At 46.6% G+C, this 27,902-nt stretch overlaps 1 protein-coding gene across 1 annotated transcript; it reads right to left on the bottom strand.

Moving 5' to 3' along the window:
* Positions 1-65: 65 nt before the first annotated feature.
* Positions 66-27,859, bottom strand: XKRX (XK related X-linked). Its single transcript, XM_056859646.1, has 3 exons — positions 27,498-27,859; positions 14,427-14,686; positions 66-849 (listed from the first exon to the last, which is right to left on the bottom strand). The coding sequence occupies exons 1-3, from the start codon at positions 27,857-27,859 to the stop codon at positions 104-106; spliced, it is 1,368 nt and encodes a 455-aa protein (XP_056715624.1). The 3' UTR covers positions 66-103.
* Between the last annotated feature and the right edge of the window lie 43 nt (positions 27,860-27,902).

The raw sequence follows: 27,902 nt of genomic DNA, 5'->3' as shown, positions 1-27,902 counted from the left end.
ATTCAGGCCCGTCTCCCTGGCGTAACCGGATGGCAAGACAAGAGGCACTGTCCATACCGCTTGTTTGGCAGGCTTCGCTTAGGATCAGCTTAGGTCCGTCTCATCAGACTATGCTGTGCCTAATTCCGGGCTCATAGGGAGGCTCCAGGTGAGTGGAATCGGCTGTCACCCTGGACTTGCAACAGACACACTCCAAAAAGTCAGAGACGTTGTGCGTGAAGAGGCGGCGGCACGGGTGAAAGTACTGGTAGAAGAAGAGCATGAAGGTGATGGCCAAACAGTAGGCCACAATGAGCTGCACCACCAGCAAGGGTGTGCAGATGTATTCATAGAAATCTGTCTTGAAGATGTACCAGAGGACGAGCAACACACTGTTCTCCACACCCCGCAACACATAGTAAATAACTAAGTACCACCAGCTTTGCGACTTGGAGATCAAATCTCGGTCGGACAGTCTGAGCTGCACGGCTGACCAGCAGAAGACGTTGATGCCAGCATACAGCAGAGTGATTGAGCACAGAACGGAGACCGTGCCCACCCGGCTGAAGTTCTTCTCCACATTGTCGGGCAGCTGGGCGCCGCTCCGCCAGAACTGCACCCACGGCCAAAAGAAGAGAACTAGGAAGTTGGCCATGCCGATGGCCATAGCGTAGTGCTTGAAGACGCTCCCGAAAAAAACCAAGATAGTGATGCGGGTGGAGATCTCCAAGCTGCGCCACAGGATGATGCAGATGAAGGCCAGGGGACGCAGGCGGATCTTGTAGTCGTCGTACTTGATCTGGATGGCCAGGACGTTGCAGACCAGAGCTCCGTAGGTGACTGACACTAAGCAGATGCCCATCAGGATCGCTAAAGTGGGGAGGAAAACCAAATGGTGAGCATACAGGGAAGCAACTGCCCGTTGATTGCCCAACATAGAGCGAGGATCCTTGGGCTTGTGCAACATAGAAACGGGACAGCGTTGGAACCATAACCATGGCTGTGAGTGCACCACATTTCTGCGGAAGTGCAAACATGCGCAATTGGCATCGGGTCAGAAGCGCAGCTGCAGGAAGGCATATCAGGGCAGTAAAAGGTAAAGGTCCCCTGTACAAGCACTGGGTCATTCCTGACCCATGGGGTAACGTCACATCCCGACATTTACTAGGCAGACTTGTTTATGGGGCGGTTTGCCATTGCCTTCCCCAGTTGTCTTCCCTTTACCCCCAGCAAGTAGGTGCTCATTTTACTGACCTCGGAAGGATGAAAGGCTGAGTCAACCTTGAGCCGGCTACCTGAAACCAACTTCTGTCGGGATCGAACTCAGGTCGTGAGCAGAGCTTGGACTGCAGTACTGCAGCTTACCACTCTGCGCCATGGGGCTCCTGCACCATCAGGGAAGTACCTCTGCAGAAATACCCCAGCCCCCCTTCCTGGATTTCCAGCTTTCATTTTTCAAACAAAAAAAACAAGTATCTTGTCTTTTTCCTTACAGATCTGTAAGTGAATATAGCCAAGCAGTGTGTCCTACTCAAGTATGTTTCAAAGGATGGAGGAGGGAAACTGTAGGACAGTTCCAGGCCTGGATCAGTTAAACCTTTATGGGCAGGGCTCGTCTGCCTATGCCCTGTTGCATATGCTTCTCTCCCATGCCCTTTTCCTTCCCTTTTTCAGCAGCAACAAGCAGCAACGAGGAGGGCAGGGAGCTGTTCCTGTTGACAGCAGAAGATAGGACTTGCAATAATGGGTTTAAATTGCAGGTGGAGTGGTACCGGCTGGATATTATGGGGAAACTTTTTACAGGAAGAGTTGTTTGACTGTGGAATCAGCCACCCCGGGAGGTGGTGAGCTCCCCCTCACTGGCAGCCTTTAAGCAGAGGCTGGACAAGCACTTGTCAGGGATGCTCTAGGCTGATCCTGCATTGAGCAGGGGGTTGGACTAGATGGCCTGTATGGCCCCTTCCAACTCTATGATTCTATAAGCGAGTACACTGGGCAGAAAACTGGGGTGAGAGTCAATCTACTTTTTGGTTACTGCCTTCTGTTTGCATAGGGAGTTTACCTGTGCGGAGCCATGGCTAGGAGCAGGTGGAGAAGAATGAGTGCTCGGTCACACTCCGCATGCTATCTGTTTCGAATCATTCTGGGCAGGCTGCAGCCTGCCTCGGCGTGAAAGAAACTGACCCTATACAGAAAACCTGTGACTCACCAAACGAATAATGTCTACCAAGTTCCTATCCTCATCTCCCCCAATGGTGGGATGAAGGCTGGAGGACCAACGTGGAAACCATGCTCAGCCAGGCGTAAACCTCAGAAGCTCTCAGAACAGAATTTAAAAAAAAACCTGCACAGTGCAGGGCCGTAGGACTAAAGGCACGGCACATCATACCCGAGCCGTCTTCAGTCCCACCATCTCTCACAACAGAAGACCTTTGGGGAGGATATAAATAAATCTGAGCCAGTGATAAGCCCTCCTCTCAATGCCAAGTCTGTAAACAGGTCAAGAATACTAGGCCTGGGCCTATTATTAGGGGTGAGTCCCTCGGCTGGAGAGAGCAAGTGGCAGAAAAGTGTCACTGGCCTTTTATGAACGGGTTGCTTCTGTGGTGATTCACACACATGCGCACACACTGACTACTTTGGGGCTTCATTTTCATTATGCATGGCTTTCCCGACCTTTAGAAGTCACTTCGCTCTCTCCCCGCATTTTCCCCATGTTTTCTGGATGCCGCCAGAAACAGCATCCAGAAAACACGGGGGAAATGTGGGGAGAGAGCGAAGTGACTTCTAAAGGTCGAAAAAGACATGCATAATGAAAATGAAGCCCCGAAGTAGTCAGGGAGTGATCGCCTTGGAAACAACCCGTGAATAAAAGGCCACTCTGGCATTGCCCTTCATAGTATTAGCTAATCTCCCACATACACACACCCCATTTTTTCCAACAAAACTTTAATCCTACCCCACACACTGCTCCAGACTTCTTGGTGTGGATCCAACCATTCCATGCATGGAATGTGGAGTTTTCTTGCATTATTCTCTTTTCCTGTATCCTTGTTTGACCCCCGAAATGGCCATTCCCAGGACTGCTGGACCTGCATGGAGGAATATCCACACAGGTTGGGGAGCTGGAGTTAGGAAGGACTACGGGCTGAAATTGCTCCTCCTTTTTTTGTTGGCTCCACTGGGGAAAGGGGTTGATTTCATCCCCTTGTCCCTCTTTCGTCTAGTTTATCAACCTGCACAGCTGTTCCTCTGCATGGCTCCCACAACCCCAGGAATAACCTTTCTATGGTCAGAAGGGGCAGCAGGAAAGGGAACATGGGAAAACGGTGTGCCTTCCATGCATGGATGGCCAAATTTACACCACTCATAGAATCATAGAGTTGGAAGGGACCACCAGGGTCATCTAGTCCGACTCCCTGCACAATGCAAGAAGAATATTAGTATATTAGGTTAATAAAAAAAGGTGTATAATATGATTATAAATAGGGTTGCCAGCTCCAGGTTAGGAAATTCCTGGAGATTTGGAGGTGAAGCCTGGGGAGGATTGGGTTTGAAGAGAGGTACCTCAGCAGGGTATAATGCCATAGAGTCCACCCCCCAAAACAGCCATTTTTCTCTTGGGGAACTAATCGCTGCTGTCTGGAGATCAGTTGTAACTCCAGGAAATCTCCAGGTGCCACCTGGAGGTTGGCAGCCCTAATTATAATGCAAGTCACTTTTGCCTAGTTTGCTGGCAACATGCCACGTTACAGATATATTTGTGTATTTGTGTAAATCCCCAAAGTATATTTTACATTTGGGGGGGGGGTGTTTAAGTTTGCACTCATTATAGCTCTACACTCCTATACAAATGCTAAGTTTTTAAGCATTTTACATTTTAAGAAACCATTAGCAGGATATGCAATATAACACCCAAGGAAAGCATGCAAAATTTTACAGAATATAATTAGATGATTACATTAACTGAAAACCTGACCTCTTTCTCAGATGTGACTTCTGAGAAGGAATCCAGAACGATACATTTCCACATCTACATTACGGTCATGTTTAGAGGCCTCTCTGTTACCTACCTCGAAGCAGGATGAAACATTATTACTGAGTATGTGGTTTTATATTTGCATCGGGCAAAAATTGTTCGGTCAGATAACGCAATGTTGGACAGATATGACCTTTCTGTTTCAAGTGGAATGTCTGTCATTGATAGCCGCTGAATCTACAGCCTAGCTGGGCCCTTGGGCACCTGGCACTTAAAATCCAATTTGATCTAAATTAATAAATGATGTCATTTTAACCAGGGCCAGCTTACTGCTTGAGTGACCCAAGCGGCCACTTTGGGCCCAGCAATTTGAGGAGAGCAGCTTCAGATAGGCAACAGATGGGACAGGTGCTGTTACCCGCTCAGACCTGCCTCAAGCAGAAAAATGCCTTGAGCCAGCCCTGGCTTTAAGCATGTGTGTTAAGTGCCATCAAGTCGTTCTGACTCATGGTGACCCCATGAATCCATGTCCTCCAAAACGTCCTATTTTTAACAGCCTTGCTCAGGTCTTGCAAATTGAGGGCTGTGGCCTCCTTTATAGAGTCAATCCATCTCATATTGGGTCCTCCTCTTTTCCTGCTGCCTTCAACCTTTCCTAGCATGATTGTCTTTTCCAGTGACTCTTGTCTTCTCATAATGTGACCAAAGTATGATAGCCTCAGTTTAGTCATTTTGGCTTCTAGGGTCAGTTCAGGCATACTGGACTTATTAAGTTTTTACTTCTTGCTATTCTCCACCCCGACCCCAGAATACCCCTATGCCTCCTTAAAGGTAGAGAAAAGCAGGGTATAAAAAAACAACTCTTCTTCTTACTATAATGTTTCTGGCCACAGACCCACACAGGTCGATTTCATACGATTATAAAGCGTGTTTGGGTGCATGCACAATGCCCATTCCATTACCACTCGTTACAAAATCAATAGCAGGAATGCAAGAGCTCCTTGCTTATCCCACTCATTCCTGAAGTTCATTTTGATGTTGTGAGTTAAAATATGGAGCTTCATGGATAGGGTCGCCAGCTCCAGGTTGGGAAATACCTGGAGATTTTGGGGGTGGAGCCTGAGGAGGGTGGGGTTTGGGGAGGGGAGGGACTTCAATGCCATAAACTCCACCTTGCCAAGCAGCCATGAAAGGCCATAGTGAAAGATGAAAGACACTGGGGAGTAATGATGTGGAATGCCCTCTTCCAAGTCCTATTACTCCAGTTGCTGTTCAAGCCTCTCTTTTAAGATGCTGTCTCTATAGCCCGAGGGCTAGCAATCCTAAGAACTTGTGGCTTTTGCAGGAATGGCTTCTGCTGTATGAACCTTCCCTGCATATGAAGTTCAGCAGGGATGAAGAACAAGAAGAAGAGTTGGTTTTTATAAGCCGACTTTCTCTGCCACTTAAGGAAGAATCAAACTGGCTTACAACAGACACCCTGTGAGGTAGGTGGGGCTGAGAGTGTGTGACTCACCCAAGGTCACCCAGCAGCTTCTTGCATAGGAGTGGGGAAACAAATCCAGTTCACCAGATTAGCCTCCGCCACTCATGTGGAGGAGTAGGGAAGCAAACCCGGTTCTCCAGATCAGACTCCACCACTCCAAACCACTGCTCTTACCACTATACCACGCTGGCTCTCAATAGTGGTAGCCAGCCACCTAAGCAAGTGTACTGCAAGTGAAGTTCAAAACACAACAGAGTGTCTTTCCTGAGTAGGGTTGCCAGCTCCAGGTTGGGAAATACCTGGAGATTTGGGGGGCAGAGCCTGAGGACAGTGGGGTTTGAAGAGAGGAGGGACTTCAATGCCATAGAGTCCAATTGCCAAAGTGGCCATTTTCTCCAGGGGAATGGATCTCTTTTGCCTAGAGATCAGCTGCAATATGATCTCCAGCCACCACCTGGAGGTTGGCAACCCTACCCACGGATGAAGCTCCATGGATGTTTCCTGCATTCATTTGGAGAAAGAGAGGGATACAGATTTATTCCAGACAGAATGTGCTTTTTCTCCTTCTTCCAAACTGATGGGTTCCACTTCCCCTTTTTTTGAACGATGTAAAAACAAAATATTGTCGAAGGCTTTCACGGTCAGAGTTCATTGGTTCTTGTAGGTTATCCGGGCTGTGTAACCGTGGTCTTGGAATTTTCTTTCCTGACGTTTCGCCAGCAACTGTGGCAGGCATCTTCAGAGTAGTAACACTGAAGGACAGTGTCTCTCAGTGTCAAGGGTGTAGAAAGAGTAATATATAGTCAGAAAGGGGTTGGGTTTGAGCTGAGTATTGTCCTGCAAAAGTATTGTCCTGTAAGTATCAAGATAATGTGCTAATGAGGGTATGGTATGTTAATATGGAACCATTGTATCCTGAAGTGATCTGTTAATGTGTGTAATCCAAAACTAATCTGTATGGCTATTGTTGAATGTTGTCTTTGTCTGGAGGTGTTTCAGGGCAGGAAGCCAAGCCTTATTCATTCTTAAACTCTCCTCTTTTCTGTTAAAGTTGTGCTGATGTTTGTGAATTTCAATGGCTTCTCTGTGCAATCTGACAAAATAGTTGGTAGAATTGTCCAGTCTTTCAGTGTCTTGGAATAAGACCCTGTGTCCTGTTTGTGTCAGTCCATGTTCAGCCACTGCTGATTTCTCAGGTTGGCCAAGTCTGCAGTATCTTTCATGTTCTTTTATCCTTGTTTGTATGCTGCGTTTTGTGGTCCCGATGTAAACTTCTCCACAGCTGCAAGGTATACGATATACTCCTGCAGAGGTGAGGGGGTCTCTTTTGTCTTTTGCTGATCGTAGCATTTGTTGTATTTTCTTGGTGGGTTTAAACACTGTTTGTAGGTTATGTTTTTTCAAAAGTTTCTCCATCCTATCAGTGACTCCTTTAATAAATGGCAAGAATACCTTTCCTATGGGAGACTGTTTTTCTTGAGTTTTCTGATTTTTGTTTGGTTCAATGGCCCTTCTGATTTCATTCTTGGAGTAGCCGTTTGCTAGCAGTGCGTGATTTAGATGGTTAGTTTCTTCCTTGAGAAACTGTGGTTCACAGATCCGTCTTGCACGGTCCATTAATGTTTTGATTATTCCTCTTTTCTGTCGGGGGTGGTGGTTGGAGTTTTTGTGTAAGTAGCGATCTGTGTGAGTTGGTTTCCGGTAGACCTTGTGACCTAACTGAAGGTTTGATTTACGGATGACAAGGGTATCAAGAAATGGGAGTTTACCCTCAATTTCCTTTTCCATGGTAAACTGAATGTTTGGATGGATATTATTAAGATGGTTTAGAAAGTCCATTAATTTTTCTTCACCATGGCTCCAAATGGTAAATGTATCATCTACGAACCTGAACCAGACTGTAGGTTTGTAAGGTGCTGATTCTAATGCTGTCTTTTCAAAATATTCCATGTAAAAGTTTGCTATTACTGGACTGAGTGGACTTCCCATAGCTACTCCATCAATCTGTTCATAAAATTCTTGATCCCATAGGAAATAACTTGTTGTCAAACAATGGTGAAATAAGGCTGTTATATCTTCTGGAAAAATCTGGTTAATCAATGAGATTGTGTCTTTAACTGGAACCTTGGTAAAGAGGGATACAACATCAAAACTGATTAATATATCCTTTGGATTGAGTCTTAACGGACTGATTTTGTTGATGAAGTGAGTTGAATCTTTGATGTAAGAAGTGGTTTTTCCAATGTGGTCCTGTAGGAGGGTGGTCAAATATTTAGCTAATTCGTATGTTGGGGAACCAATGGCACTCACGATGGGTCGGAGTGGAACGGAATCCTTATGAATTTTAGGTAGTCCATATAATCGTGGTGGTTGTGCTTCAGTCTTGCATAGTTTTCTGTGTGTGTCGGGATGAAGAGTGGAATTCTTGATCAGAATGCTAGTTTTCCTGGTAATTTTGCAAGTTGGATCTCGTTTTAGTTTTTTGTATGTGGCACAACCACCACGATTATATGGACTACCTAAAATTCATAAGGATTCCGTTCCACTCCGACCCATCGTGAGTGCCATTGGTTCCCCAACATACGAATTAGCTAAATATTTGACCACCCTCCTACAGGACCACATTGGAAAAACCACTTCTTACATCAAAGATTCAACTCACTTCATCAACAAAATCAGTCCGTTAAGACTCAATCCAAAGGATATATTAATCAGTTTTGATGTTGTATCCCTCTTTACCAAGGTTCCAGTTAAAGACACAATCTCATTGATTAACCAGATTTTTCCAGAAGATATAACAGCCTTATTTCACCATTGTTTGACAACAAGTTATTTCCTATGGGATCAAGAATTTTATGAACAGATTGATGGAGTAGCTATGGGAAGTCCACTCAGTCCAGTAATAGCAAACTTTTACATGGAATATTTTGAAAAGACAGCATTAGAATCAGCACCTTACAAACCTACAGTCTGGTTCAGGTTCGTAGATGATACATTTACCATTTGGAGCCATGGTGAAGAAAAATTAATGGACTTTCTAAACCATCTTAATAATATCCATCCAAACATTCAGTTTACCATGGAAAAGGAAATTGAGGGTAAACTCCCATTTCTTGATACCCTTGTCATCCGTAAATCAAACCTTCAGTTAGGTCACAAGGTCTACCGGAAACCAACTCACACAGATCGCTACTTACACAAAAACTCCAACCACCACCCCCGACAGAAAAGAGGAATAATCAAAACATTAATGGACCGTGCAAGACGGATCTGTGAACCACAGTTTCTCAAGGAAGAAACTAACCATCTAAATCACGCACTGCTAGCAAACGGCTACTCCAAGAATGAAATCAGAAGGGCCATTGAACCAAACAAAAATCAGAAAACTCAAGAAAAACAGTCTCCCATAGGAAAGGTATTCTTGCCATTTATTAAAGGAGTCACTGATAGGATGGAGAAACTTTTGAAAAAACATAACCTACAAACAGTGTTTAAACCCACCAAGAAAATACAACAAATGCTACGATCAGCAAAAGACAAAAGAGACCCCCTCACCTCTGCAGGAGTATATCGTATACCTTGCAGCTGTGGAGAAGTTTACATCGGGACCACAAAACGCAGCATACAAACAAGGATAAAAGAACATGAAAGATACTGCAGACTTGGCCAACCTGAGAAATCAGCAGTGGCTGAACATGGACTGACACAAACAGGACACAGGGTCTTATTCCAAGACACTGAAAGACTGGACAATTCTACCAACTATTTTGTCAGATTGCACAGAGAAGCCATTGAAATTCACAAACATCAGCACAACTTTAACAGAAAAGAGGAGAGTTTAAGAATGAATAAGGCTTGGCTTCCTGCCCTGAAACACCTCCAGACAAAGACAACATTCAACAATAGCCATACAGATTAGTTTTGGATTACACACATTAACAGATCACTTCAGGATACAATGGTTCCATATTAACATACCATACCCTCATTAGCACATTATCTTGATACTTACAGGACAATACTTTTGCAGGACAATACTCAGCTCAAACCCAACCCCTTTCTGACTATATATTACTCTTTCTACACCCTTGACACTGAGAGACACTGTCCTTCAGTGTTACTACTCTGAAGATGCCTGCCACAGTTGCTGGCGAAACGTCAGGAAAGAAAATTCCAAGACCACGGTTACACAGCCCGGATAACCTACAAGAACCGATGTAAAAACAGTTGCTGCTCAAATGGAGGGCGTGGGCAAAAGGCACACTTTGACAGATGGCGCAGGACCCGAGATACCCGAGAGACCGCTTGTGACAGGTGTCGGGTCAGCTGGTGCCGAAGTCGTCAGCTATTCAGGCTGAAATAGCCTCCGTGCCAGCGCTTCTGAAAGGAGAAAAGAATCTCCCCATGGCAGAACACTTGGCTTGCCCTGCAAAACCAAGCACATTTCTTCTTCCTCTGGCTTGCACACCAACCACCTGATTCCTTTTCCTACTGAACGCAGCTAAAAAAAAATGCATCTGACCTCCCTTTGCTCAGCAAAAGGGCCGTTCACAGCAGTGTTTAGCCAGGGTCAGCTCTCCAGATCAGGCCTGCTGGAAAGCACTGGCTGGACCGGCAAACTGCTCTTCTCATAACTACAGAAAGAAGCCTTTAGTTCAATGGATCATCTGCTTGCTTCGTGGTTACTCGTGGCTGTTGCTATGCTGAGTGTTTACGCAGCAGATGTGCAAACACAACCAGATGTACAGGTGGTGCCTACAGAGCGACCTCTGATTCGTGCCTTTCCTTCTCCCAGCCTTTATTTATAAGGCAGCCAAACCTGTTTCCTCCAGGAGACGCAGGAGGCTTTCCTGCACATATTTATGGAAACTTATGCAAACTTTGAAACTGCCTCTTTTCCTAGCAATAACACAGAATTTTTTTTAAAAAGGCAAGTCTGGGTAGGAAAAAATAAGTTAAGATCGATCATTCAAAAGTGTTCAGGGAGTGGGAGGCAGAGTTTGCTCGGGACTGGGGCTATGCAGTGTGGAGGTGAGAGTGTTGGAATAGCACCTGGGAGACCCAGGTTCACATGTTCACTCTGCTGGGTGGGTGGCCTTGGGCTAGTCATGCTCCTTCAACCTAGCCTGCCTCGCAGGCTTGTTGTGAGGATAAAACAGAGGATGGGAGAGCCATGTGTTCCGCCCTGAGCTCCTTGGAGGAAGGGTGGGACAAAAATATACTAGATAAATAAATATATCCCCGATTCAGATCTTGCAACCGAGATACACCAAACCTGCTCTCAAAATAGGTTATGCAAATGAGCCAATTCTACACCAGGAAATAGGAACACTTCTCTCAAAAGCAGTTACGCAACTCAACAATGTTGATTTGCTACACTTGGTAACCTTTGGCCCTGCTTTAGCAGTTCTTCTGAAGAAAGGTCAGGGAAGAGGGGGTGGCTCTGTGGTTGAGCACATGTTTTGCCTGCAGAAGGTCTCAGGTTCAGTCCCCGGCATCTCCAGTTGGAGCCTCAGGAAGCGATTGGGGGTTACCGCACTTGAATTCCCAGCGATGTGTTAAGAGTTTGAAAACGTTATAAAAAATACTGTTTGCACTTTCTATGTATTCCCACCGATGTATTAAGAGTTTGAAAACGTTATAAAAAATACTGTTCGCACTTTGTTTGGCCCCTTTAGCTGTGAAGACGTTTTCCAACCATTTAGAAGCCGTGGTATCCAAAAACCCTTTTAAAGCAATGGGGGTTACCGCACTTTGTATTCCCAGCAATGTATTAAGAGTTTGAAAATGTTATAAAAAACACCGCTTTAAAAGGGTTTTTGGATACCACGGCTTATAAATGGTTGGAAGACGTCTTCCCAGCTAAAGGGGCCAAACAAAGTGCGAGCAGTATTTTTTATAACTTTTTCAAACTCTTAATACATCGCTGGGAATACAAGTGCGGTAACCCATGATGTTTTTTATAACGTTTTCAAACTCTTAATACATCGCTGGGAATACAAAGTGCGGTAACCCCCGATTGTTAAGAAAGACCTTTCTCTTCCAGAGAAAGTAGAGAGCTGCTGCCAGTCAGAATAGTAGATGATCTGATTTGGCATAAGGCAACTTCATAAGTTCTTAAGGAGCTGGTTTAGAGGCTTCTGAGAAGCAGGGCTTAGACTTACCTACAAGCCCAGTTTTCTGGCATGTGCTAGGGAGGGGCTGGGAGCTGGCACACGGTTCAGGGAGGGGCTTGTCTGGTGGGGCAGGGACTCAACTGGGCAGCCAGCACACTGCCACAAAACGGCTGCTGGTGTGGAAGCTGGAGAAGGAGCCGTAGCATCTTCAGCTCTAGCTGGAACTTTTCCTGCCCTGCTGCGTACCTTCCTGGCCCACCCTATATTTCAAATGGACCAAACAGGCCCGGCTCAATAGGGGCAGGGCCAGCAGGCAGGCCCAGTCCTTAGCTTTTGCACTGGGCTCCTCCAGCTAGGTATTTAAGAAGCCGTCCACTTTGAGCAGATGAATTGTCACTCTGTTTCCCACTGTTCTTCGGTTTCCCATGCTGGACTACAGCAATGCTAGGCAATGGTTATTGTTGCGATTATCACTGTTGTATATACCGTACCAGATTCTGATCCGATACGGCTCAGCCACATTTCTTACATCGTACAGGTCTTGTTCTAGGTTATCAGAGATGTTCGGGACAATTTCTAGTAACAACGCCTCTCAGAAGCACCAACACAGTCTGCTTTCGTTTGGACAAAATGACAGATCGGAATGATTTATTCTTTTGATGGCGATAATTAAATCTGTTGCGCCCCAAATAAACATGAATCTAGTAGAACTTTAAAGACTAATAAGATTTCAGCATAAGCTAGAAGCCCCTGAAAGCTTGTGGGTGTAAAGCGCCGTCAAGTCACATCTGACTTATGGAGACCCCAGCAAGGGGCTTTCAAGGCAAGTGAGAAGCAGAGGTGGTTTGCCATTGCCTTCCTCTGCAGAGGGAGGAGCTGTGACTCAGTGGTAGAGCATGCTTGGCATGCAGAAGGTCCCAGGTTCAGTCCCCGGCATCTCCAGTTAAAGGGACAAGGCAGGTAGATGATGTGAAAGACCTCTGCCTGAGACCCTGGAGAGCCGCTGCTGGTCTGAGTAGACAATACTGACTTGGATGGACCAAGGGTCTAATTCAGTATAAGGCAGCTTCACGTGTTCAGTCTTTCTTGGAGGTCTCCCTTCCAAGTACCGACCTTGCTTAGCTTCCGAGATCTGACGAGATCGGGCTACACCACGCCGCCTTCCCTCCCCCTTGAAAGCTTATACAGGAATAAAATCTTGCTAAGTCTGTCAAGTGGCAGAAGACCCCTGTTTATTCTTACTGTTTGTTTAGTATTATTCTTAGGACCCTTGGCCCAGTTTAGCTCAGGATCCAATCTTTATGAGGGATTGCATGAAGCCAATCTCACACAACTTCCGCAAATTCCTTGTATCCAGGAGAGAGGCCGTGGCTCGGTGGTGCAACATCCGCTTTGCATGCAGAAGGTCTTGGATTACATCATGAAGCTGCCTTCTACTGAACCAGACCAAGTAGCTGATGATGCCAGTTTTCTTTTTCTTTTTTTTTAAATTTACCGTACTTCTGTGCCTTCAACAGCAGCAGTTAGCCTGACAGATATTAGGCAAGTGGAGTTTTTTCCTCTGTGCTAGAAAGCATTTCACCTGCATATAAGGTTGCCAACCTCCAGGTACTAGCTGGAGATCTCCTGCTATTAAAACTGATCTCCAGCCAATAAAGATCAGTTCCCCTGGAAAAAATGGCCGCCTTGGCCATTGGACTCTATGGCATTGCAGTCCCTCCCCTCTCCAAACCCTGCCCTCCTCAGGCTCCACCCCAAAAACCTCCCGCCAGTGGCGAAGAGGGACCAGGCATACATTCTACCTGCATACATTCAGTCATGCTAGCTGGTGCTCAAGCATAGTCCAGTGGAAAGGGAAAACAAAATTATATTGCTCCTGTCTATAAAACCTCCCGTCAACAGAACACGCGAGCAAGGCCAGAACCTTCCTCCCTGCAGGGATAGTACGTTTTTACTTGGCCGGGAGCTTTTTAAGTAACATTGAAAAATAGGACTCTTCCCAGCTAGCGCCAACACAGGCATCTCCACCAGCTCAGGATTCTACCACTTCCTTCTGCTGTGTATGTCTGTGTATAGGAAATAAAAATAAGGCCAAGGTGAATGGTGCAAAATAGGTAAAAGGATTTTTTTATTAGAATAAAAATTCCCTACATGCTTCGCCCAAGGGACGTCTTCAGGGGAATCTGTAATATATCATTACATTACTGAGTTTATACAAGTAAATATTTAGTTAAAATTATATAAACAAACAAAACACTATATTAAAAGTCAAAATATGTAGCACTCATTTAGGCAAAAATAAATTTTTGTAATGTTTGAGCTAAAACCTGTTATGTGCTATATACCTCTCTGACTAGATCCCCTTTTCTTTCCTCTCCTCTCCGTACAATCTCAAGGACGAACAAGCTCTGGCAAGGTTTTTGTGTGTGTGCATATGATATAGCTTGTATTTTGACTTTTAATATGGCGTTTTATTTGTTTGAATATTTTTAACCAAATATTTACATGTATAAACTCAGTAATGTAATTAGATATTACAGATTCCCCTGAAGAAGCCCCTTGGGCGAAACGTGTAGGAAATTTTTATTCTGAGTAATAAAAAATCTTTTTACGTTTTTTGCATTATTTTGGCTTTATTTTTATTTCCTGCTACTGGGGCGGTCCTTTTATTTCTTTTTTTATTATGTCTGAGTACACACCCAGGCCTCATTCTGAAGAGAAAGACAACTCCTCAAAACCAGCATCCTGGCCTGAGATGAAAGGTGGTCTCTTTAAAAAAAAAAAAAAACCACATGGCCCATTTCCAGATTTAAAACCAAACCTGCCCAGCTTCTTTCAACCCCCTTCCATTCCGCTCTTCCTTTACCTCTGGTGGGGGGTATGTACTGCTCTACAACGCTGATGTAGAGCTGCAGGGTGAGCTGTGGGGTGGAGCCCAGGAAGGCCTGGATCACCGCCATGCGCTTGAAGGCGTTGCGGTGGGTGACCAGCCTACGCAGCGATTGGCCCACCTCCTGCTCCACCTCGATCTCCGAGTCTTTGCGGAGCCGCTTCTTGCGCGTGATGGTGACGTACGGCTCTTCCTCTGTCCCCACCTGGCAGTACATCATCAAGGCCTCTAGACATCTGCAATGAAAGAGAATCCCCGCATCAGCGGAATGGTGGAGCAAACCGCCCTGAATGTCGAAAGGTCCCAGGTTTGAGCCCCAGCATCTCCCGGTGCAGGACCTCAAGGAACAGGTATCTGGAAGAAGGGCTTTCTCTACAGGAGAGGTATAGCCAGTGGTCCACTTTGATATAGCGCAACTCGGTGTAACTTGGGGAGGGGCTGTGGCTCAGTGGTAGAGCATCTGCTTGGCAAGGAGGAGGAGCTGGTTTTTATATGCCAACTTTCTTTACCACTTAAGGAGGAATCAAACCAGCTTACAAACACCTTCCCTTCCCCTCCCCACAACAGACACCCGGTGAGGTAGGTGGGACTGACAGAGTGTGACTAGCCCAAGGTCACCCAGCTGACTTCATGTGGAGTAGTGGGAAAACCCCGTTCACCAGATTAGCCTCCACCGCTCCTGTGGAGGAGTGGGGAATCAAACCCAGTTCTCCAGATCAGAGTCCACCTCTCCAAACCACCGCTCTTAACCACTACACCACGTTCAATCCCTACCATTTCCAGTTAAAGGATCAGGCAAGTAGGTGATGTGAAAGACCTCTGTTTGAAACCTTCGAGAGCTACTGCCAGTCTGAGTAGACAATACTGACTATGACGGACCAAGGGTCTGATTCGGTATAAGGCGGCTTCACGTGAACCCATAGCCCTTCCTCTTAACGAATGTTGCTTTTTAGACAAAAGCCGTCATTCTCCATAGTGGTTAACTGAACTGGAATCCAGCTGTCACAAAGGAAGGAGTGAATGAGCAGCTCCGTTCTCCATGGTTTGGAATTGCCATGTGCTCTTTGCAAGACTCCCTACAGCATTTCGGGGTTCTTATTGATTAGTTTTAGAACTGACTTATTAATTAATACTGCTACCATTCAGAGGGATGAGATCGTTGTGTGCTGACCACTTGTTAATTAATATTAACCCTTGACTGTCTGACATGCAACAAAAGCTCACCACTAAATACCCAACACTTATGCCCTCCCAAAATGTTTTCTCTGGAAAACCTGGTTGCTGCTTGGTAGCTGGAGGGCCAGGGCAGGAAACAGGATGGTGAAGTAGAGGGGAACCTCTTTGGTCCGATCTAGAAGGGATTTTCCTGTGTTTTCAATAAGGGGCAAGAGGAAGCTTGAGGAACAGAAAGGGGGCACAGTAGTTTTAATGCAGGACCTCTTTACACAGGAGGGAGGAACAAATGCCAGCACGGTGTAGTGGTTAAGAGCGGTGGTTTGGAGCTGCGGACTCTGATCTGGAGAACTGGGTTTGATTCCCCACTCCTCCACATGAGCGGCGGAGGCTAATCTGGTGAACTGGATTTGTTCCAGCCCCGCCTATCTCACAGGGTGTCAAAGTAGTGGGGAGGGGAAGGTCATTGTAAGCCAGTTTGATTCTTCCTTAAGTGGTAGAGAAAGACGGCATATAAAAACCAACTCTTCTTCTTCTGCTTTGCGTAAAAGTTGCTAGGATTCACAGCCAAGCCTACCTGGCACCTTTACTTGTATGATAACTGCAGCTGGAACTTTGCTATGGGCAAACCGTTACCGTTTTGTTCTACAGACACACCCAAAAAGTTTTATATGCCCATTAAAAAAAAAACAATTAAATGTTTTGAGGCAATCCACAATTCCTGAAGATGATTAACACCCAATTACATGTGGTTTTAGTATCAAAACTGAGCAGGATTTTGAGCTGTTGGACGTTGTTTTAGAAAGGATTGCCAACACTGCAGAGTTCTTGCGGTGTAGTGGTTAAGAGTGACGGACTCTAATCCAGAGAACCGGGTTCGATTTCCCACTCCTCCACATGAAGCCTGTTGGGTGACCTTGGGCCAGTCGCCGTTCTCTTGGAACCCTCTCAACCCATGCGGAGGCAGGTAATGGCAAACCACCTCCCAATATCTCTTGCCTTGAAAACTTTACGGGATCGCCATAAGTCAGCTGTGACTTGACAACGCTTTCCACCACCACCAGAGTTTTTTGTATTCCTGATCAGCTAGGATTTTTATTTGCTTGTAATCTCTTGCATAATTTAGTTTATTGAGCGTTCCTTTAATGACACGAGCAGGGAAGGAAGGAGAAAATAAAAGGGATTCCCTTAGGAATTCTGAGAAATGTAATGAGTGAGTGTACTGAACATTGTGCTGGGGAGATTACTATGAAACTACATTTATACTGTCTGTGTGTGTGTGTGTGTGTGTGTGTACACGAACACTGGTGTCTACAGCCAACTTGCCAACATACGTAGGGTGTTTAAGATTCTTGTTCCATGGCCTGTAATACTTGCCTCTTACATTTGAACATGATGTACCCATGTGTCAGGCATCCCTCCCTGATGCTCTCCCACCTCCACTCCCCTTTCAGGTTTAAAGCATGAGTAGAGAAAGGTGGCACTTGACAGTCTTATAGCCTGGAGGAAACCCAGAGTTATGCAAGAAGAGTGGTGTGATCGGAACATATGCCTTCAGCTCAACCTGTGCAAGGATGCCAAATGACTGTGAAATATAATGTCATATAATGTAAAACATTCATTAGAATAGGGAGGCCTGCTTTTCAGTATGGAATAATTAAACTGCTGAGTCAGAGGCTTAATGGGAGCAACAGACCAGGCACATATTTGCATTGGTCCTGTGCCTACAGCATGACATAGTAAAGCCCATTCACTACTGAACAGTGCTGGTGAGAGAGGGAAACATCACAGACCTGTGATATCTGACAGCCGTAACCACCAAGTTTGTTGCCCAGTGAGAAAAACAAGAGCAGCAGCAGCAGAAGAGCTGGTTTTCATACCGCACTTTTCTCTATCTGTAAGGAGTCTCAAAGCAGCTTACAATCGCCTTCCCTTCCCCTCCTCACAACAGGCCCCTTGACTAGCCCAAGGTCACCCAGCAGGCTTCATGTGTAGGAGTGGGGAAACCAACCTGGCTCACCAGATTAGAGTCCGCCGCTCACGTGGAGGAGTGGAGAATCAAACCCGGCTCTCCAGATTAGAGTCCGCCGTTCCTAACTACTACACCACGCTGGCATCCCACCCGAGCAGTGAGAACTCAGGACTTCAAGAACAGTACCTTGCAAGTTTGAAGCAGATGCCAGCTGTTGACCACTTTGATTGGCTGGGCCCCTATGATGTCACCCAAAAAAACCCTCCCCAACCCAGTCCTGGATATATATTGCATTTTTTATGCAAAAATTTGCATTTTTAAAAGAAATTTCCCTTTAAAAAGAAAACAAACCAGCTACTCATGGAAAGCAGGGGAGGGAGGGACAATTTGGACACCCCCCCCCAAAAAAAAATATCTCCTTCTCTGGGATGCCATAAACTCCCTGGGCTTAATCAGGCTGATTTCCCCTTTCTGTTTTTTCCCTTTAAATGATTCTCAACTGCTCAAACACTCCATGTTTAATTTACAACTTTTTTGTATATCTTCGGAACCCCATATTCCTAGAAACCCATGCCTTGACTGTGGGTAGGGTTGCCACCGGCGGGAGGTTTTTGCGGTGGAGCCTGAGGAGGGTGGGGTTTAGGGAGGGGAGGATCTTCAATGCTGCAGAGTCCAATTGCCAGAGCAGCCATTTTCTCCAGGTGAACTGATCTCTGTTGGCTGGAGATCAGTTGTAATAGCAGGAGAACTCCAGCTACTACCTGGAGGTTGGCAGCCCTATATGCAGCTAACATAAGGCAGGGGCAAATTGGCCAGAAATACTACTACTAATAATAATAATAGTCATAATAATAAATCCCACCAATGGCTTGCCTTTCTGTTTTTAACAGAGATCTGATAGACTGAAATCAGGATGGGAAGATTTTCCTAGGGGTGGAGCGAAACCAGACAATCAGCTGATATAGCTGCAGAGAAGAGGAAGCTACAGGAGCTGGTTCAAAGGTTAAGGATCAAAATCTAAGAGTACCTGGAGGTTGGCAACCCTAACTGTGGGTGGCCTGGTTTTCTGCTTTTTTGACTTGCAGTGGAGGGGGGGGGGCATTTTACTTTTAAATACAATGATGGATTATGCCTGTGCATTCATATAGAACTTTTTTTAAAATGTGGCTAGCCTGCCAGAAGACTGATATCTGAGCCAGTGTGTTTGATGTGTTGGCATGAGCATCCCTCATTTTGGTTACAAAGCCAATCTACCCCTGCAACTGAGAAATGTGCTGCATGCTCTCTTTGTCTACAGCAGAGCCAATGTGGTGATTAGCATTGGGGACACCCGTGTCCGGATCCTTACTCTGCCATGATGCTCACTGAATAACCAGAGGGCCAAGCACACTCCCTCACATAGGGTTCCATCTCTGGGTTGGGAAATATCTGGAGATTTGGGGGCGGATCATGGGAAGGCAGCGTTTGGAGAGGGAAAGGATTTCAGTAGTATGGAGTCCGCCCTCCAAAGCAGCCATTCTCTCCAGTGGAAATGATCTCTGTCACCTGGAAATCAGTTGTAATTCCAGATCTCCAGGCCCCACCTGGAGGTTGGCAACCCTGCAAGCAATGAGGGGGCCTGTACATTGCTCTCAATTCCTTGGTGGAAGGGTGAGGTAAAAAATATGATACACAGTTATTACATCTCCAATTTCTCAAGAATTCCTGGGAGGCAGAAACCTGCCCTGGGAGTGGGAGCAATAACATATGGACCTCCGTATGCTTTGGAGCTAGGGTTGCCAGCGCCCGGTTGGGAAATACATGGGATTTTTGGGGCAGAGCCTGAGGAGGGTGGGGTCTGGGGATGGGAGGGACTTCAATGCCATAGAGTCCCTCTATGAATGCCATAGGGGCTACTAGTTAAAATGGATGCTAGCCATGACGCATACCTATTCTCTCCAGGATCAGAGGAGCATGCCTATTATCTTGGGTGCTGTGGAACACAGGCAGGACGGTACTGCTGCAGTCGTCTTGTTTGGGGGCTTCCTGGAGGCACCTGGTTGGCCACTGTGTGAACAGACTGCTGGACTTGATGGGCCTTATTCTGACCCAGCAGGGCTTTTCTTATGTGCTTATGGAGACTCCAATTGCCAAAGCAGCCATTTTTCTCCAGGTGAACAGATCTCTATCAGCTGGAAATCAGTTGTAATCGCAGGAGATCTCCAGCTAGTACCTGGAGGTTGGCAACCCTATTTGGAGCTCAGTTTGAAAAGTCCCTTCCTATTAATTCTCTCTCACTGCAGAAGCAGTGACCGTAATAGACTCCCTGAACCTTCCAGCTAAGCTATAAGTACACGATCTGCTCTAGGCTTCCACCTTCCAAACTGATGCACAGACTTTCCCACAGACGTGACTGCAAGAACACGCCCACAACGGTCCCCGGAGGCAAACGACGAGATTGCAGAGCGACACACCCTCCTCGAGGAAACCGGTGCGATGGGTCTTCTCCCCAAGCCTGACTCAAGACTGAAACTAGGACTGAAATGCTTCTTGAGCGTTCTCCTGCAGGCAAGGCCCTTCCAGCTTGGCTGCAATTTCTGGTCTCTTTCCCACTACCATTTGTTTTTATCCATGTTCAGAATTAGCACAGCTAGCTGGGAGGGGGGTGGTCTCTCTCTCTCTCTCTCTCTCTCACACACACTGCTGTGTCTGGAGGTAACTGTGATGTCATTCCCTAAGAATGAAGCACGAGCATCTTCCCTTAATAGCCACTGGACCGTCCTTGCTTGCGCTCAAATGCGCATGCAATGGGGGTTGCTCAAAGCTGCTGCAAAGCAAAAGTGTTTTAGTTCAACTCGAATTAAAAAGGGCACCCCCTCTCTCTTCGGTCACTCTTCCTGTCCCATAACTTTCCATTCCTTCATACAAAAGCGTTATCCTTGGACACACTGAGGAATCCCCCATTCCAAAGAGTAGGGGCTCTGGGGCTAGGGTTGCCAACCTCCAGGTACTAGCTGGAGATCTCTTGCTATTACAACTGATCTCCATCCGGTAGAGATCAGTTCACCTGGAGAAAATGGCTGCTTTGGCAATCGGACTCTATGGCACTGAAGTCCCTCCCCTCCTCAAACCATTTCTCAGGCTCTGCCCCCCCCAAATCTCCAGGTATCTCCCAACCCGGAGCTGGCAACCCTATCCTGAACTCAGCCACAGACTATTAGTTAGGGTTGCCAACCTCCAGGTAATAGCTGGAGATCTCCTGCTATTACAACCGAACTCCAGCCGATGGAGATCAATTCACCTGGAGAAAACAGCTGCTTTGTTAATTGGACTCTATGGCACTGAAGTCCCTCCCTTCCCCAAACCCCACCTTCCTCAGGCTCCGCCGGTGGCAAAGAGGGACCTGGCAACCCTATCTGGGGCGCAGGCTCACCAGGCCGCCCTGCTCTCTAATTCTAGGTATGCTAGTGCTGGCTATAGAAGAAAAAGCCCTCTGCACTTCCTCGGAGGTACATTCGCCTCCCTTACGACTACACCTATTCCGAGGATGAACGTTGGCATCCGTTACAGGTTTTGTGGTTAAAACTAAGCCCTGAAACAAGCAGTATCAATGGGCTGTCTTGTATTCTGATTTATTTATTTATTTATTTATTTATTTATTTTTGTGTGGAAGCCTCACATGGCTTGGAAGGAAAGGGAGGCACAGCCTGCGAACACAGACACTTTGTTGACTTTCAGATGCTGAGAATAGAACTGAAGGCGAGCCTGATCCCTCCTCACCAATTACAGAGGATGCTGGGGAAACTTAAAATTGAAGGGCAGAGCAGGCAAGAGGAGGGGGATAAAGGAAGGCTGGGACGAGGGAGCAGAGAACTGGACCCTCCTCTGTTTGCTCCAATCAGAGGGATGCAAGTAATGGTTGACCGGGGTGCAGGGAGAGGGAGGAAGATTTATTTTCTAAAGGGTTATGGTGAGGAAAGGAATGGCAACAGTATGACCTCTTTGTTTATAAGCTGGCCCAGACAAAGGCATTCTGGTGCCTGGCAAGACAAATCAAAATGAGGGGCCCCTAACAAAAATCTCACAACCCACCTTTGGCACAACACTGTAGTCCCCATATCCACTGGAAATGAAGCCTAAATATGTACAACTGCAGTTTATTCCGCTTCTGACTCTACCTCCCACCCCTTCCTTTGTCGTCTTCCTTCCATCCTGGGCAGGACGGACTTGCTCTCTTGAGCTCAATAAAGTGCTATACATATTGATGGTGCAATCATAATAATACACATTTATATATTGCTTTAGAGCATTCAAAGCACTTTACTTACGCATGTTGTTGTCTCTCTCTGTCTCTCACCTAGGGTTGCCAACCTCCAGGTGGTGGCTGGAAATCTCCTGCTATTACAACTGATCTCCAGCCAATCTAGATCGGTTCCCCTGGAGAAAATGGCCGCTTTGGCAATTGGACTCTATGGCATTGAAGTCTCTCCCCTCCCCAAACCCCGCCCTCCTCAGGCTCTGCCCCAAAAACCTCCCGCCAGAGGCAAAGAAGGAACTAGCAACCCTACTCTCGCCAACCGTAGTCTTCCCACTGCCACCTTCAAGTTGTACACCCTGCTTAAGGTGATTAGCTTGGCATCTACTAGAGCCTGTCCCTTTTCTACTGGGGTTAGGGCTGCCGACCTCCAGGTACTAAGCACAGAGTATGGCTGAAGAAACTTACAATCACGATATGAAGCAAAGTGTATTAAAGTGCATGAGGTGACTATAAATAAATAAATAAATACATATATACAATTTCACTAAACAGTCCAAAAGTTCATAAGTAGAAGCTGGAACGATGTCTTCATGTATATTTGTTGTTGCAGGGGGACGATCGTTTCATTTCTTCCTCAGCCCCATTTCAATGAGAATCACTTCACATGCATGGTTCCTTATGCAGGCATTAAAGATATTTTCAATTCTCCCGTTGGGATGAAAAAAGCAACTTAAGTCTTCAGTTCCACAAGGGATACATCAATTCACATACATAGTTGCACAGACGATTCTAGACGTTCCCAAAGGGATACAAATGTTAACTGAAGACTTTTAACAACAAATATACATGAAGACATCGTTCCAGCTTCTACTTATGAACTTTGATACTTGTACCTTTTGGACTGTTTAGTGAAATTGTATATATGTATTTATTTATTTATTTATAGTCACCTCATGCACTTTAATACACTTTGCTTCATATAGTGATTGTAAGTTTCTTCAGCCATACTCTGTGCTTATTTCCTAACCTTTGGTAACAGTACAGTGGTGTTTATTTTGGTTGCTCAACCTCCAGGTACTAGCTGGAGAGCTTCTGCTATTACAACTGATCTCCAGTCGATAGAGATCAGTTCACCTGGAGAAAAAAGGTCGCTTTGACAATTGGACTCTATGGCATCGAAGTCTCACCCCTCCCCAAACCCCGCCCTCCTCAGGCCCTGCCCTCAAATCTCCAGGTATTTCCCAGCCCAGAGCTGGCCACCCTAACTGGGGTTCCCATTATGTGGCATGGGCTCCCTGAGGAGGTGAGGGGTGTGCTGTCCGGATGTTTTTAGGAGATTCTGCAAGGCCATTTTATTTGCAAGGGCTTTTTACTGGGTTTAAGCTACCGGCATTTTCCTGGGGCAGGTGCTTAATGGAGCACTGTTGTATTTTATAAGCTTTTAATCTTGGAACTGAAAGCCATCTCGAGCCACAAGGGAAAGGCAGGGCATCAAGTATTCAGTCCATAAAATGAACAGCCCTTACAACAACACTGTAAAATCAGCTAGCGTTATCTCTCTTGCAGATGGGAAAGAGGAAAGGAAGCAGAGAGATTGTGGCTTTCCTAATAAATTCCTGGCAGAGGCAAAATCTGACCTGCGGATTTCCTGATCTCTTGCTCATTTTCTTAATCATCAGGATGTTCATCTCGTAGCTGCTAAAATACATTATAGCTCAATGCCTTCACTGAGGAGTGTCAAACATAAGGCCCATGGGCCAGATCCAATTCCTTGAGAGCTGTTATCCAGCCCACAAGACAGCCACCCCCACCCCAGTCCTGATCAGGGCTGGCGAGGCATGGCCCGGACTGACCAAGTGACATTTATGTCATATCCAGCCCTCACATGAACACATGAAGCTGCCTTATACTGTATCAGACCCTTGGTCCATCAAAGTCAGTACTGTCTACTCAGACCAGCAGCGACTCTCCAGGGTCTCAGGCTCAGAGATCTTTCACATCACCTACTTGCCTAGTCCCTTTAACTGGAGATGCTGGGGATTGAACCTGGGACCTTCTGCATGCCAAGCAGATGCTCTTCCACTGAGCCACAGCCCCTCTCCAGGGTCTCAGGCAGAGGTCTTTCATATCACCTACTTGCCTAGTCCCTTTAACTGGAGATGTCGGGGATTGAACCTGGGACCTTCTGCCTGCAAAGCAGATGCTCTCACTGAGCCACAGCCCCTCATAACAAATGTCGACACCCCTGCCTTAACTGGAAGTTCTTTGCTTGAATCTTGCATGCTAAGCCAGTTTAGGCAGACCATAATTTCTCAGCCTCAACCCCACATTACAGATGCAGGGGGAAGCTCATGCTAGCCTACCTTGCAATGTTGTAAAATTATGGTACAGATACTGACCTTTCCCCCCCCAACCAACTCAGCCAATAGCACCTTTAGGAAAAGTCCTTAATTCCTCCCTTCCAAGCTTCCAAGCACAAATGCAGTTTTGTCCCCTTTATCTGCTCTTTCGGTGACAGAAAGTGCCATCAAGTCACAGCCGACTTATGCCAAGGCCAGAGATGAATGGCGGTGGTTTGCCATTGCCTGCCTCTGCGTAGATACCCTGGACTTCTTTGGAGGTCTCCCATCCAAATACTAACCAGGCCCAATCTGGCTTAGTTTCTGAGATTTGACATGATCTGCCTAGCCTGGGCCATCCAGGTCATTAGCCTTAAAGAAAACATCAGAAATTCTGATCAAGAATCCCTGAAGCAATATATAGTTTCACTTTCAGAAATCCCCCCCCCCCCCGCACAATGGGAAGATACCTAAAGAGATTACAGTAGACATGTGCTGGCAGGGAGAGTAAAGCAATTGTGAAGACTGAGTTAAAAATTATAGCATCTGCTTTGTTTTGCCTCCCCCACCCCCACCCCCGCACTAAGAGTTGACTCATAGCGTAAAACCAGTTGGCTTGGACTGTTGTAATTGCTCTGCTGCCTGATTTGGCATCAAGGAGGTAGTGAACAGATTCCTACCTCACACAGAAAACCCACTGGGGAACAGTGAACTGCCACCGTGACAGGGAGAAGAGACCCAACAAAAGATAGCCCGGCTGCATCCAGGCAGAGAGCCCTTCCCAGAGACTAAATCTGCAGAGAACACCCCGCCAAAGGACTCCGTGACCAAACAAGTCCACCGCTGATCCTTCCATATCATCCCGCACTGGTAGGATACCCCACACAGAAACACATGAGTGTCCTCAAGCACAGACCCTTGGAGACACATGGGAGCAGACCAGAACACTGCCCACAGCTATCCCTCCCTTCTCCCATGTATATGACCAAGGGAGCTTTGACTCACAAAAGCTTAAGTAAGGTAAAGGTCCCCTGTGTAAGCACCGGGTCATTCCTGACCCATGGGGTGACGTCACATCCTGACGTTTACTAGGCCGATTATATTTATGGAGTGGCTTGCCATTGCCTTCCCCAGTCGTCTTCCCTTTACCCCCAGTAAGCTGGGTACTCATTTTACCGACCTCGGAAGGATGGAAGGCTGAATCATCCTTGAGCCGGCTACCTGAAACTGACTTCCGTCGGGATCGAACTCAGGTCGTGAGCAGAGCTTGGACTGCAGTACTGCAGCTTACCCCTCTGCCCAAAAAATCTTGTTGGTCTCTAAAATGCTACTAGACTCAAATCTAGCTGTTCTACTGTAGACCAACATGGCTACCCTCTGAAACTTCTCCAATGCCAGCAGACTAGACTTCCACTTACTTGCATCTCAAACTTCAATGCTCATTTTCTCTGCACCGCTCCACATTCTCGTGCATTTGCGATGCAACAGGTACAGGGCAAAGCAGCTAGCGTTATCATCTCTCTCTCTCTGATTCTTTACTCAATGAGTAATTAAACTGTGGAATTCAGCTGCCAGTGGAGGTTGTGATGGCCATGAGTATAGATGGTTTTGAAACAGGGTTAGACAGATTCATGGTTACTAGCTGCTGTGACTAAAGGGAACCTCCAGATTCAGAAGCAGTCAACCTCTGAATACCAGTGCCAGGAGGCAACATCAGGGCCTTGGCCTCTATGCCCTATTGTTGGACCTCCAGAGGAATTGGTTGGCCACGGTGTGAGACAGGATGCTGGACTAAGTGGGCCACTGATCTGATCCAGCAGGTCTCTTCTTATGAATCCATTCTGATGTAAAGCCACTATAGGCTCACATCACTCATTAACAAAAGAAAATCCTACATGGAAAGTGCTCTTTGGTGGGAATTAGTATGAAATGTGTAATGCAACCAACCAGTTGCACACCTGTGCATATTTCACCACCCGCATAGCCATTTGCAATGGCAATGTAGAATGATCTAATTAATACACCAAGCAGTTTCCTTGTAGGGATTTTGCAATGCGTGAAGCAGCCTTTAGAAGCTTGGGATGTAATTCCTTGTGTGTCCTTTTCTCACCATCATGAGGGGCCCAGCCGAAAACACACGGGCCTCCCCTCCAGGGGCAAGTAAAGGAGATCTGCCTCGCCTTCCCTTACCAGCTGTACACAGTCTGTATCCTCTTTACCGATTCTGATTGCATTTCTGCTGTAAATTCCAAAGGAGGGGGAAAGGAACGCGATGTGGAACAACTGGGCTTGTATCTACTTTACGCTTCTGAAATCACAAGACAGAAGTTCAGCATCTTGTGTAGAATTCAGAGAAATCTGGACCTTTGGCATTTTTTCAAAGCAACTTTCCGGCCATTCTGGAGGCAGACTTGAAACTATATGAGGGAAGAAACGCCTGTGAAATCTCACACACCTGAGTGTTGGGGAGGGGCACGGTTTTAATTCATTTGCACTTTGCAAGACTTTTGCCTTCTTTCCCTGATCAACTGAAGCACACTGTAATTACGCAGGATGCTTAATGGCCTTATTTAACTGGCTTGCAGAATTCTGATTTCACGGTAGCCCGACAAAAATATCCCAACTTCTTTTTCTCCCTTTAAAAAGGGTAAAGTTGGGCCAGCACTTGCTGTTGCATGGTGCCAGATGTTTCCACAGAGCACTGTTGGATCCCTGCTGGTGGCACATCTGGTCAGGCAAAGAAGGGGGAGGGGGAGGGGGAGGGGAGGGGGCTCAATGGTAGCGCATCTGCTTGGCATGCAGAAGGTCCCAGGTTCAATCCCCAGCATTTCCAGTTAAAGGGACTAGGCAAGTAGGTGATGTGAAAAGACCTCTGCCTGACACCCCGGAGAGCTGCTGCCAGTCAGACAATACTGACATTGATGAACCAAGGGTCGGTTTCAGTATAAGGCAGCTTCATGTGTTCAAGTGGGAGAAACGGGTTAGAAACCACGGGTGTAATGCAAATATATACATTAGAAAGCAATGGCAGACCCATCTGACATTTAGGGGAGGGGCTGTGACTCAGTTTGTGGAGCATCTGCTTGGCATGTAGAAGATCCCCAGTTCAATCTCCAGCATCTCCAGTTAAAGGGACCAGGCAAGTAGATGATGTGAAAGACCTCTTCCCGAGACCCTAGAGAGCCTCTGCCAACTAGACTAGACAATATTGATTTTGATAGACAAAGGGTCTGATTCAGTATAAGGCAGCTTCACGTGTTCATGTGTTTAAGAGGGGAATTGCGTATGTGGGCGTGGCGGGGGCTACCGAAGCCAGCCCTTCTCACCTGATGAGTGGACCCAGCAAGAGAAGGTGCATGCAGAAGATCAGGGGTTTGTCGCTGGTCACGTCTCGGTGAACGAAGATGAGGGTCAGCTGGACCATGATGGAAGGCATCAGCATGAAGAGGATGGTCAGGAGGAGCCAGAACTGGTCGTTGGAACGGCTGTAAGAGGAGGTCAGGATGGCGGCAGACACAAACTCCCCGCAGTACAAGAGGGTGGTGAGGATGATGCTGTAGGGCAGCCTCGTCTGGGAAAAAGTTTTGGGTTCTACCTGGAGGACGATGCTGGGTGGCGGGAGCTTCCTCCTCTTGCCCAGGGGCGGATCGGAGCACTCCCCGATGGAGCTTTCCCGCACGGCATCCATCCTGGGGGTCCAGCAGCCTTCCAGCTCCAAGAGGGTCTTCTCC

Source organism: Euleptes europaea, chromosome 13 (genome assembly GCF_029931775.1).
Source record: "Euleptes europaea isolate rEulEur1 chromosome 13, rEulEur1.hap1, whole genome shotgun sequence".
Classification (NCBI taxonomy): Eukaryota; Metazoa; Chordata; class Lepidosauria; order Squamata; family Sphaerodactylidae; genus Euleptes; species Euleptes europaea.
Note: the sequence above shows the minus strand (reverse complement) of the source record. Positions and strands in the feature narration are given on the sequence as shown.

What these genes read in the sequence shown, in the direction of transcription:
- XKRX (XM_056859646.1), bottom strand. Translation starts at nt 27,859, where the DNA reads ATGGATGCCGTGCGGGAAAGCTCCATCGGGGAGTGCTCCGATCCGCCC. An exon ending in TTGCTGGGTCCACTCATCAG is followed by an intron (nt 14,687 to 27,497) that starts GTGAGAAGGGCT and finishes CTTTCATTGCAG; the next exon opens with ATGTCTAGAGGCCTTGATGA. An exon ending in GTACATACCCCCCACCAGAG is followed by an intron (nt 850 to 14,426) that starts GTAAAGGAAGAG and finishes TCCCCACTTTAG; the next exon opens with CGATCCTGATGGGCATCTGC.